Source organism: Prunus dulcis, chromosome 3, assembly GCF_902201215.1.
Source record: "Prunus dulcis chromosome 3, ALMONDv2, whole genome shotgun sequence".
NCBI lineage: Eukaryota > Viridiplantae > Streptophyta > Magnoliopsida > Rosales > Rosaceae > Prunus > Prunus dulcis.
This window is the reverse complement of record NC_047652.1, coordinates 11,774,537-11,787,575: the sequence shown is the minus strand read 5'-3', so window position 1 is coordinate 11,787,575 and position 13,039 is coordinate 11,774,537. Positions and strand designations below refer to the sequence as shown.

The 13,039-nt window shown below is 37.3% G+C and overlaps 1 protein-coding gene across 3 annotated transcripts; it reads left to right on the top strand.

Moving 5' to 3' along the window:
* Positions 1 to 2,921: 2,921 nt before the first annotated feature.
* LOC117623052 (pentatricopeptide repeat-containing protein At2g13420, mitochondrial-like) lies at positions 2,922 to 11,202 on the top strand. Of its 3 annotated transcripts, XM_034353897.1 has the most exons (5): positions 2,922 to 3,267; positions 6,655 to 8,591; positions 8,726 to 8,773; positions 9,885 to 10,004; positions 10,846 to 11,202. In XM_034353897.1, exon 2 carries the CDS (start codon positions 6,824 to 6,826, stop codon positions 8,393 to 8,395), a length of 1,572 nt encoding a protein of 523 aa, XP_034209788.1. In that variant the 5' UTR covers positions 2,922 to 3,267; positions 6,655 to 6,823; the 3' UTR covers positions 8,396 to 8,591; positions 8,726 to 8,773; positions 9,885 to 10,004; positions 10,846 to 11,202. The 3 variants fall into 3 exon arrangements, with proteins under 3 accessions (XP_034209788.1, XP_034209786.1, XP_034209789.1); XM_034353895.1 differs by lacking the exon at positions 8,726 to 8,773; XM_034353898.1 differs by lacking the exons at positions 8,726 to 8,773; positions 9,885 to 10,004.
* The last annotated feature ends 1,837 nt before the right edge of the window (positions 11,203 to 13,039 follow it).

Here is a 13,039-nt window from a genome sequence, read left to right as displayed (position 1 = left end):
AACAAAACCTATTTCACATAATCCCACAGATATTAAGAAAATAACCATCAACCCTACCTTTTAAAGGTCACCGATCCAATAGAGCTTCAAGGTTGCAAGCATCTATTCAGAAGACATACCTAAAATACGGGGTCAAGGGGAAGGGTTCGCGATTCAAAAGAGAGAGCGAGACAGAATTGCTAGAGAGAGAGAGAGAGAGAGAGAGAGAGAGAGAGAGAGAGAGAGAGAACAAGAGAGGTGAGATAGACCGAAATTTCTAAAAAAAGTGATATGTGTGCAATCAATGAATAATAAAAATGTATTTATAGGTGATAGTTTTAAAATTTTAAGGGAGGGGTGGTATTTTCACAAAAAATTATAAAATGGGTGGCATTTTGAGCTATTTCCCTTAAAAATAACTAAATACTGAAAAATAAAATAAAATAAAACATAAAATACAAAAAATAAAAAAAATTTAATAAAAATCAACCTACCACTCCCACAGCCTTCTCTCTCTCTCTCTCTCTCTCTCTCTCTCTCTCTCTCTTCCTTTCCTCCTCCACCAAATTCCCTCCAATTCCACTAGCCACAACCCTAATTCCAACTCACCAAGCCATCAACACCCACTTTTAATTTCAAAAACTCAACATGATTTTTTTGTTTTCACCAATTGAAACAACACATTTGTTATTTTAAATACCCAGAGAGAGAGAGAGGCTAAGCTGGAATCCCTGGGAATGGACGGGAGTAGCTGGGTGCGGGGGAGAAGCGTCGAGGAGAGGATGAGAAGGAGAAAAAAAAACTTTTATTTTTTTAGTTTTTTTTAGTAAACTTTCGGGAGCTTGTTCGGACTCCTCCGGCCACCAAATTTTTTGAATTTGGTATGCTTGTCCATCATTTCAACGTGTTCTAGCTGCTGATTGTGTTAGTTTTGAGAAATTTCTGCGTTTAATTGATTGATTAAGCGATTGAAGTTTTGGCCATTTCGGCCTCCGATTCCAGTCACTTCCGTCAACTTTTTGGGGTAGGTCCAAGAACAAAAGTGGTTCCAAATAAGGTGTTTTACCTAGGGTAGGAAGCTGGGTTCCCAATTTTGAAGGTTTCCAGTTGCCAGAATTTGATCAAGCCACTCATGCACTGCCGACGCGTGGGGCAGCTTGGTGAGGTCACTCTCAGTCCTAAATGATCCTCGTGTTGTCACGAGCGTATAGGAATTCACGGATCCTAATTCGGACAACGTTTGAGCCCCGATCCGATCTCGCATATTGTGCGATTTTCAGGTTCGATATATTTGAACCGTTGGATCGTAGTTATCTTCGTGTTTATCAATCTAGATAATTCCAGGATCGAGTAGAAATTGACGGATCGTGAATCGGAGTCCCGAATACTCTGAAAAGGCCAACCCTAGGGCTAGGGTTACAAAAACTGTCCGATCGTGCGATCGTGATCAATCTGACAGTCCGATTGAGACCAAACTTTCGGGACACATATCCTAGGCATATTGAATCCTTTAGGGACTTTCGGATCGGAATTTTGAGGTCGTGGACCCCACGAGGTCCCAAGTTGACTTTTTGGTACTTTCTCGCTTTTAAGTCCCGAGGCACTTTTAGACCGCTTTGATACCGAGTTGACAAGACCCGACCCAAATTCCACTTTGGAATCCTAGCCGAATCCTATGCGTGTCCGACACTTGGAGGGTGCAAGGCACAAATGACCTATTTGCCCTTCTGCTCATAATACAATTTATCTCAAGTTGGATTTTTCCCGAAAATTCGGCAGTCTCCTCTGTAAATTGAACATTCTCCAAAATTTTCACCTGTTAATAGTCATTTATATAACTCAAGCGTTCAACATGTATTGAATTGTATTAAGAAATCAATTCATCCTAGCCTCAGGCCTCAATAAATCAAATTAAAAAAAATTATCCTGCTAACATCATTCAATTCAATTTATAAAAGATATATATATATATATATTTAATGATTTAATAGAAAATTGAATGAAATGTTGAGGATTAGAAGGTGGGGGGAAATTGAAGGAAAAAAAGAAGTTCATATCCTTAATTTTCTTTTTAAAAAAAAGGATAAGGGATAAATTGAAAGTTAGGTACAATTTTAGGAGAAATTATAGAGTGATACGGTATCACCACGTCAGCTGGTGATACTCCTACTCAAAATCTGCCATGTGTCTTTTTTGAAAAGAAAATTAATTTTTTTTCACTGCTGGACTTTGTCTTCCAACTTTACCCTAAATAAAATAAAATAAATTTTGAAAAAATAGGTAAAGAAAACAAGAAGACTGTAGCAATTTCCCTTATCGGCAATCTGCCTACCTTGCACTGCCGCCCCTTGGCTGCAATCCCCCTCAAATAATATCAACATCAAACATACCCTTCTTTCACTAGTGGGTTGTCGTCATAGGAGATTTTAACGATTTTTGTTTTATGTTTCCTGGGTTTGCACTGATTTTCAAGATTTCTGGGTTTTCTAAATACTTTTAACTTTTTACTAAGAATGGGAGGCACGCTAGGTGGGTGGTGAGGGAGATGCAAAGACGGCTAGGTGGCGTCGATAGCACAAGGAAGACGGGGTAGAGGGGTTAGAGTAATTAATGTTGAAGGGTAAACTTGTAAGACAAAGTCCAGGTGTAAATTTTTTTTAATTTTTTTTAAAAAAAAGGACACATGGCAGATTTTGAGTGGGAGTATCACCAGCTAACGTGGTGATACCGTATCACTCTATATTTTAGGGGGCAAATCAATATTTAACCCATTAACTATGCTGAAGCTTTCAACGGTTCAGATTAAACCATATCTCCAACGCTTTAGCTGAACTCTTTAGAGGCCAAAACGACGTCGTAAGGGGTAAAATGTGAAGTGACCCAACACTGTTATGTATGCCATCTCCCCTTCTTTATGGACTAACGATATTTCAGTCCCTATACACAGTATTCCTCTCACTCTCTCCTCTCTCCTCTCTCCTCTCTGAGGCCTTATGCTCTGAGTCTGCAAACCCCAACTACCTACCTACTTGTTTGTAGGACGTCGAGAGCAGAGGAAGCCAAATTCAATCAAAACCTCTCTCTCTCTCCTCTCTCCTCTCTGAGGCCTTATGCTCTGAGTCTGCAAACCCCAACTACCTACCTACTTGTTTGTAGGACGTCGAGAGCAGAGGAAGCCAAATTCAATCAAAACCTCTCTCTCTCTCTCTCTCTCTCTCTCTCTCTCTCTTCCTCCCCAAATGTCTGTGCATTGCTACAGAGCACCATAAAGTTTGAATCTTATCTCAGGTATTTCCTTCTTTGTCAAACTGGATGCATCTGATTGGTTATTGAATCATATTGTTGACTGTGAATAATACTTAGCTAAAAGAGAGTTATGGGCCTGAGAGGCTGTGTCATGAGGCCATGATTGAGAAAATAAGGTATAATAATGTAGGCAAGGTGTTTGAGAAAATGCGTGAGCTGAAAGAAGCACATCTCACTGGATTCGTTTCAGTTATATTGGCAAGGGGAATTTTTCAGCATATGCATAGCATGTCTTTTAATTACGCTCTTGGATTGTGATATGAGAAATTTACTTATTGAAAAACCACCTTACCAATTTACTTGGATTTTGAAGTTTGCATGTTGTGTTCTGCGTATGAGAATTGAATAATAATTACATTTTGGCAAATTTTCCTCAAATTTTTGTTCCAAAAATAAAGGATGGTATTAGTAAAAAGAACTCGATCAATAGTATGTGATATTAGTTATCCACTTCTTCAAACATTATCGTTCAATATCCTCTTCCTAATATCATTGTTTTGATTACCGGATTTATGTCAGCAAATCAATCCATTTGTCGTTCACATTAATTCCTTCCCAAATCCATGAAAATCCATTTTCATCCTTATCCAAATTCTACTCTTTAAATATAATATATTTGGCCTTATACATTATACATAAACTAGTCTGGACAGGATAAGTTTGTAGGATAAGAAAAGAAATTCATTGTTAAGATATGATTTCTAGGTCACCGGTTTATGCCTTCTTTTCTTTTTGGGGAGAATTTGGAATCTAATCTTTAAGGCCCCCATTTCAAACGATAACATACAACCCATTACCTATGCATGGTAAAATCAGAGCGGGCCTGTCACACATTTTAGGTATTATTCTTTCTTACCAAGCTCCTTTTGCAGCTGCTAAACAGAGTAAATAGTGAACGTCCTCAGAAAACCTCAAGTCTTTGTAGTTTTCGTATGCTTTCACTCACTAGGGTTGGCTCCTTTTTAGAATTGTGCTTCATACTTATAAAGAAATGCTAAAGTTAAATTCCAATAGAGCTTCATGTAGTTTTGTCATCGTATATAGTTTTTCAACAGAGCTTAATCTTGAGTTTGTGTTCTGATTTGCTGATCGTCATTGTATGTACTCTTGGAAGAGAGCTATTCTCAAAGTCTAAGCCGAGAAGAAGCCAAGAAAGTGGGGTGTGCTCACGCCATTGCCAAAGAAAATGATGCGGACATCATTAGTTAGTTTCCTAGATTCTCTAGTTTTCTAGATTTCACTAGGATTTTAGTTTCCAGATTCTAGTAGGATTTTATTTAAGTTTCCTAGTTTATTTGAATTAGTTCCTTGGTGGATTAGGATTTCTGTTTTAGTAAGGGATTTTTATCCTATTCTCTCTAGGTTTTAGTTTGCTATAAATACTTCCTATGTAGTTCTTTAAAATGGAGATTTGAGATATTAAGAAAAGTTTACTTTCCAAGATTGGTGACTCCTTGGTGTGAAGCAAAGGCAACTTTTACCACCTATTTTCTGTTTTTCCATTGTTTTCGCTTCCTCTAAATTACCCAAATACTCAATTCACCCATATCCTACATCAAAAAACAATAGGTACGTGTGTTCCCTGTGAAAAGCTCCATAGGACATTTGATGATTTTGTGATCAAAGATAACAAGCAATAAAGATGCTTTTTTGATAGGCTTCCATGTATAATCACCATTAGTTGTCCTTTTTCCGTTAATTTTAGGATTGCTCCTTATGATGCCTCTTTTCTTTGCTATTATTATCGTTATTGCCTTATTATTTTGGGAGTAACACTTTGGCTGCCACATTTATTCAAATTTTTTGATGACCTTGTAGATAGGTGATAATTTGTATAACTATTACTTTAGCTCTTGTAGGTTTGCTAAGGATATGAAATATTTTATTTCTTAGATACCTTGCAAGAGTGAGTATTAATTTATCATTTAAGAACTTTAGGAGAAACTTTTTGGCTCATTATGCACAGATAAGTTAGAGGCCTTGATTTGTAAGGGTTTTGAGGCCTCAGCTGGTTTGTGTTGAGTAGTCTTCTGGTTTGTGGAAATCTGCTTCATTTCTTTAGCCTCGAAGCACATTACTTAGGAACAACCAAAAATCCCACCTCCATTGAAGCTACCATTTTCTTCTCTCTGAGATCCCACTCATGAAAAATCTCTCTCTCTCTCCACCTTTATCTTAAACCCTGCTCCTACAAGGCACTTTTCCCCCTGAAGACTTTGTTCCTTTACCTTGCAAGAAATCCACTACTCCACATTAGTTTTCTAGAAAAACTAGTTGTGTTCTAAGCACTTAACAAGTTCGCTCATGAATATCCTCATCTCAAATATTGTACTTAAAATTTTAAACAAAAATTACTTACGTTTTTTACTTTTGACCTAAACTTATTTGTTTGTGAAATAGAAATACGATTAGACTCATAGCTAGTTGGTAATTACATGAGTAGTTAAATAGCAACAACAAATACTTGTTCCTCAAAAGAATATGGTAAGTCATATCTCTTCAATGGTTGTTTCAGTTTGATTCGGGTTACTTTTGAAGTTTTTTTTGGCTACTTTTGAAGTTCTTGATGTACAATTTTTATTAATGAATTGTTTCTGAATTTTTTCAATTGTTTCCTTAATTTATCAAGGTGTTCTACCATCCATGGCAGAAGTTTCATCTAATTAATTGTTTTGAATTTTCATTTAATTTTTTTTAATCATAGACAAAAGTTCAAAATTTTCTTTTTCTAACATAAGTTTCCTTAATCTAATATAAATGACTAAAGCTGTGATGGGTCTGAAATATGTTTATTTATGTGCCTGAATTTTTTTTTTTTGAATTATAGATAGGTGTAAATCAAACTCTTCCAATTGCTGTCTTGTCATTTTACCTTTTAACTAATCAACTAACCATTACAAGTTTTTCTGTGGTATAATGGCTGCACCGGTGCAGTCAGTTGTGCCTTGTCGCGTGTTCACTTAGAGGGATTTAGAAAATTTGGGACAACCGGGGCTTATAAGTATCCGGTTAAAGGAAAAAGAAATTTTTCTTGTTCCAATTCGAACACCAGGGCTTGTAAGTATTGATTTGAACAACTGGACATCTTATTTGAGATTATTTTGGATGTGGGTTTTGAGATTGGGGTTGAATTTGTGAGTTTTATTGGCTATTTAAAATTTAAACTTCACTTGGGCAAGAAATTTCTTCAGCCACGCCATCATCACTCTCTGTGTGCCAAAACCACCGAGCCAAAAGAGGTTGTCTCAAAGTTTCTTGGTGTTTTGCGGCGTTCTAGTTTAGATGTCCTATTTCCTTTTCTGTGATTTAATTGTGGATCTGAATTTCTTTTCTGTCTGATTTTGATTGTGCTTATTATGTTTTTTTCAGGTGTTGATTTGCTTTTTCATTGGCAAAAGTATCCTCAATTTGGTCATCACCATGCAACAGGTTTTCAAATTATTTGTCTCCTAATTGCGATGCTCTACTTACTCTGATACTTAATTCATAACTGGTCTCTTGACTGAGACTCTGGAGGTTCTATCTTTGTTTTGAAATAATGACTTTGGTGGCCAAAAGTCGCTCAGCTTCTTTCCAGTTCTTCTCCTTTCTCTTTCATCTCCCTTCTGTGCAAATCCACCGCCACTGCTCTTCACTCTCCACCAACCTCCTTCATGACCCAAATGACGAGGCAAAACACTCAAATGATGCCGAATTAATATCAAAGATCCTTGTCCACCACCACAATCCCTTCCACTCCATGGAGTCTTCTCTGCAGCTCCACGGCATCACCCTCTCTCCTCAGCTCCTCAACCACACCCTCCTGCGCCTCATCCACAATTCCAAAATTGCCCTCGCCTTCTTCAACTATGCCAAGTCCCTCCCCGACCCTCCTCTCTCCACCGCCTCCTTCAACCTCCTCATTGACATCCTCGCCAAGGTTCGCCAGTACAACGTCGCTTGGCAGCTCATCCTCGAAATGGACAACTTCAACCTCACCCCCACCGCCTCCACATTTCTCATCCTCATTCGGCGGTTGATCTCCTCCGGCCTCACCCGCCAAGCCGTTCGGGCCTTTGAGGACATGGAAACCTTCGTCCAAACCAAACCCAGTAGCCAAGATTTTTGCTGTTTGCTTGATACCCTTTCCAAATACGGCCATGTTAAGGTTGCAGCTGAAGTTTTTAACAAAAAGAAGCATGGGTTTGTGCCTGACGTCAAAATGTACACTGTTTTGGTCTATGGGTGGTGTAAGATTGGTCGTTTTGATATGGCGGAGAGATTCTTGAGGGATATGATTGAGCGTGGTATTGAGCCCAATGTTGTAACTTACAATGTCTTCTTGAATGGTATTTGTAGGCGTGCGAGTTTGCACCCTGAGGAAAGGTTTGAGAGGACGATAAGGAATGCAGAGAAGGTGTTTAAGGAAATGTGGGAGAGAGGGATTGAGCCTGATGTCACTAGTTTTTCAATCGTGCTTCATGTTTATAGTCGGGCACATAAGCCCGAGTTGTCACTTGAAAAGCTGAAGCTGATGAGAGAGAGAGGGATTTGCCCCACTCTGGAAACTTATACTTCAGTTGTAAAGTGTCTTTGCTCATGCGGGAGACTTGAGGATGCAGAGGAATTGCTTGGTAAGATGGTGACGAGTGGGGTTAGTCCATGTGCAGCGACGTACAATTGTTTCTTCAAAGAGTACAGGGGGAGAAAGGACAGCGAGGGTGCTTTGAAGCTGTACAGGAAGATGAAGGAGGAGGGTTTGTGCGTGCCCAGTATGCACACTTATAACATACTGGTGGGAATGCTTTTGGAATTGAATCGTATGGAGATTGTGAGAGAGATATGGAATGATATGAAAGAGAGTGGGGTAGGACCCGATTTGGATTCGTATACCATGTTGATTCATGGGTTATGTGGGAAACAAAAGTGGAGAGAGGCTTGCCAGTTGTTTGTAGAGATGATAGAGAAGGGGCTTCTCCCTCAGAAGATTACTTTTGAGACACTTTACAAAGGGCTAATACAATCTGATATGTTGAGAACTTGGAGAAGATTGAAAAAGAAGCTTGATGAAGAGTCTATTTCATTTGGATCAGAGTTTCAAAATTATCACCTTAAGCCATATAGGAGATGATATGCCATCTACATGCCACTTTAGGATGCAGTGTTTACATGCGACTTTAGGATTCAGCCCGACATAACTTGGGTGCTCCATGTATTATGCTTGCCATAGATGAACAAGCACCCATGGAATGGCCTCAGAGAACGTCCAAATTTATGACCAAATATGAATGTGCCAGAATCTTGGGTACCCCCGCTGTGCAGAGCAGGTATTTGAACTTTGAATTGAATTGAAATTAATATTTCTTTTTTTGGGTTTCAATTCACCTTATCAGTCTGACATTTGGTTGAAAAATCAATTTTGGCTCTGACCCATTACAAATTTAATGTTTTGAATGAGCAGCATGAATGGCCCTGTGATGGTTGAGTTGCAGGGCCTGATCCACTTGAGGTAAAAAGCCAAGTAAATTTTACATCTAGTGCTTGCATATATTGGTAATTGAATTGTTTTCTTTAGGGTCTACCCATTAAGCTTCCAGCTACCTATTAATCTGACCATGTAATTGTGCTGCTGCTTTTACTATGACATGCACAAACAAAGGGAATTGCTGAACTTTTGTGTTCAGCGTATGCATAGCATGCCTTTTAATTACTCTCTTGGATTTTGATATGGGCAATTTACTTCTTGAAAGACCACCATACAAATTTACTTTGATTTAGAAGTTTGCATGTTCTAGTATGTGTATGAATACAAGTCGATGTAGTACAGCCTGTAGGTGTTAGATTAAGCACTTAAACAATAGCACATAGAAGAATATAAGAGACCGAGGAGAAGAAATATAAATCGAAAAGACGAGATAAAGGGCAGAAACAGTAGAACAAAGAAGAATATTGGAGATCAAGGAGAAGAAATATAGATCGAAGGGACGAATCAGAGAGTTCTAGGGAAGGGTTTACTCAACATTCAAATCTGCATTTTAAAGAACTACATGGGGTTATTTATAGCAAACTAAAACCTAGAAATAATAGGATAAAAATCCCTTACTTAAACAGAAATCCTAACCCAAATAAAATAGAAAACTTAAAACTAGAAATATGGAAATCTGGAAAAGTAGAAATCCTACTAGTAATTGGAAAACTAGAGAATCTAGGAAACAAACAAATACATTAGGAAACTAATAAATTTAGGTCCTACGCGTCCTGCATCACATGTACATTTGGCCATATAGTACATTATACATACACTAGTCTGGACAGTATAAGTTCGTATTGTTTCCATGTTTTGTATGATTGGTAATAGTTGATGCAAATGAGCCTGACTGTTTTGAAGAGCTAGATAAATGTCTTAACTGGCGTTAGCTATTGCTGCGACTCTTTGGGGTCTAATTTTTCGATAGTCATCTTCTCCAATAGAGCTTATCGGTTTAATCTTGATACGTCTCTGTTTCTTGACGGTTCTTCCGGGAAATTGAAGCATTTCTCAGCATCTCTATTCATCCCCATTTGTGAAAAGAAAATATCTTTATGTGCCTGACGTTGTTTCATCCTTCTTTTACTTTTAGAGTGATTGTTCTGCTTTGCCTACTGGATATGACAAGGATGAGAGAGTTATGGCACAGTTGCCTCTGCACTGGTAGACCAAAATAAATATCATCACATAGTTTCACTTCATCATCAGTTGGGTGAGTGACACTAAAACCGCCATTTATTTTCATTTTCAAGTTGTTTTGTTGTGGCCTTCCAGACAGTGTTTGATGTCGTATGTAACAATTTTATGTTTGATTCAGGCTCTTTTTTGTTTGTGAAGCATATGAAATGTTTCAATATTCCTTGGATAATCTTATACCTATTTGTTTATATCAGCAGACACTATGGTGTTGAGAAATTTCTTACCAACATAACTTTTCAGTCATGCTTGAAGCATGGTAATTTAATATTTACTTAACAAACTAACCAATATATGTTGCTGGAATTGCTGCCAAGGCTCAGACGTCCTTGTACTGTGTGTTTTACAGTTCAGCCCTTGCATGACCTTCTGTTGGGGGAATTGTCTTCTGAACCGTCGGATCAATGCTGTGGCTCCGTCGAGAATTTGAATTCGATTGCCAGACATGCTGAAGCCGGTCCACGGATGATATGTGAATACATTGAGAACTTTTCTTACTGGACCAATGTTCCTTCAACACGTCCCACATCCAAGATCTTCTGGCAATATGCCAAGTCCACCTTAGTTTCCCCATCTCTAATAGCATAAATTATCTCCTTTTCTCATCATGTACTACGTTTGTGACAATGACGACATCTCTCTTGCAAAAGTGTGGAATATACTTGCATAAGTGTGTCATGTATTTCTTCTAATTGAATTACGAAAGATGTGATTAGTAATATTATGAACATAATTTTTCTTTTTGGTCGAATATTATGAACAGATGATGAGTAAATGCTGTATCAATAATTTCATTAATTTTTCTCTATGCATAAACAGTTAATTAATCAGCAATTAATCTAAGTTGTTTTCTGCAGGGTTACAGGAGAGGATTGGGGCAATAGGTCAAGGCCGTAACTTGTTGAATTTCATCATTTCAAGGGAGCGCTATATATTCCTAGTGAAAAAAGGAAAGCATGTAATGGCAGGATCCCTTTGATTCATAAAATCCTAGTAGTTTTGTTTATTATTGGTGAACTTGCTTGGTTCGGTATATTTCCTGATGATGTGCAGGTACTTTTGTGCGTAATGAATTTATGCAGAAAGAAATCCTTCATGCGGAGAATTTTTATTGAGTAGTGTGGGAGTATTGTCGGGTCAATTCAAAATCAATTCACAATGAATAAAGATCGTGTGAACTCTTAAGTTGATAAATGAGATCGGATTTTGCAGTTTTTTTCCTCTGCAGTACCTCGACGTGACATGAGCAAGATTTCATCCCTCGACATCGGATATCACGTTCTAACATTCAAAACTACAAAGAATAAATAAATTTTTAGCGAAGTTTGTAAATTGGCTAAGCAATTCGAATGTTTATAACAATCTCATAAAAGAAAATGTTTATAGCAATTAAGAAATGAAAGCACTACAAGAAGACTGGGCTGTAGTAACAACACAAAACACATGCTTACAGAAAATGTGGCAGTTTTCAAGCCATTTTAGTTTGGCAGGATGACAAGCGACGAAAATGGTACAAGTTTGCTAACAAACCACTTAAAGTAGATACTTTCTCTAATTGAAGTACCCCATCCCTTTTTTCTGGGGTGAATGAATAATTGCAATTTTTTTTTTTTGGGTCCATTTCTGTTGAAAGGAAATTATTATTATTATTATTACTATTTTTTTATGACTAAAAGTTTAGGGAGAGGGGAGGCTATGCCATCCCGAGGCCACGGCATACCAAGGCCTCTTTGAAGACTTATAGAGTGGGTCTTAGGCCTTTTTCTTTTTTCTTTTTTCTTTTAATTTTTAATTTTTTTTACAAATTATTGACTAAGAGGGATTGTTGGCAGCAGGATTTGAACCTAAGCCTTGATCGTGAAGAAATCGATCCTCACCAACTCAGCCAAACTCTCGTTGGTGTTGAAATGAAATTTTGATATAGGACAAGATGGGGTTATATCTTGTGGAGAAATTTAGAAAACGATTCAAAATGATGAAATATGGGTTCAAAGATGGAAAATCATACTTGTGGCCCAAGAAAAAAAAAAGCAAGGCCTATCATTTGTATTTTCAGGTCTGGAGCATATTTCAAGATGATAATGGTTTTGGCAAGATTTATATTTAGTTTCTTATCTTGTTTTCAATTATGGAATAAATAGTTTTTAGGATTTTGATAAAAAATAAATTTTTGGGATATTATGTTTCTAATAAAGGTTTATTTATATTTATTTACATTGAGATTGAATTGTTTTCTAAGATTATTAGGGCTTTGAGTTTACTATTTAAACAACCTTATTCAGTTATAATCGCAAATAAATATATTTTTATGGATTCTAGTTTCAGATTAATGTTTGTTTTTCCTTTATCCTTTTGTTTTGTTTCTCATATATATATATATATATATATATATGCATGTATTATATTATATTGTCAAAGTCATTCATGAAGCATGATGTTGATTTGCCTAGGTAGCACTCAACAAACTAACAGATTACCTGTCTCTTGGATTACCAAAAAGAATAAGCTTTGTGTGCTTATAAATCTATAATTAGTTCTAAGACATTAAAAAACAAAAGCATCGATCATATAAAATCCAAATTAATTAGTGATCGATGGCTTACCTTTTTGCTTATGTGAGCATCTTTCTCTTAGTTTGTGGATCAGCCAATGCTCAACAAGCATCCCAGTTCTGTGCTTATGCCTGGCATGAATTCAGCAATTGCCTGAGGTTCCTTACAGGCTTATATCCTCAATATCCATCACTTGAGTGTTGTGAGGCGGTGAGGACATTGAACTTGGTGGCCCAAGGTGATGAGTTAGCACCTGGGAATATATGTCAATGCATTGAGGACATGGCTTCTGTATATCGCATTCCTTTTGTAGCCTCTCTCATCCAAGATCTTCCCATAAAATGCAATGCTCATCTTAGTTTCCCTATTTCTAATAGCATGGACTGCACACAGTAATACTCTCTCTCTCTCTCTCTCTCTCTCATAACAACTTCAGCCCTTGGCATCAACTTCCAAAAAAAATAATATTATAATCACTGACATTCGTAGCAAATGATGA

Excerpts from the sequence above, each read along its gene's own strand:
- LOC117623052 (XM_034353898.1), top strand. The coding sequence starts at position 6,824 with ATGACTTTGGTGGCCAAAAGTCGCTCAGCTTCTTTCCAGTTCTTCTCC.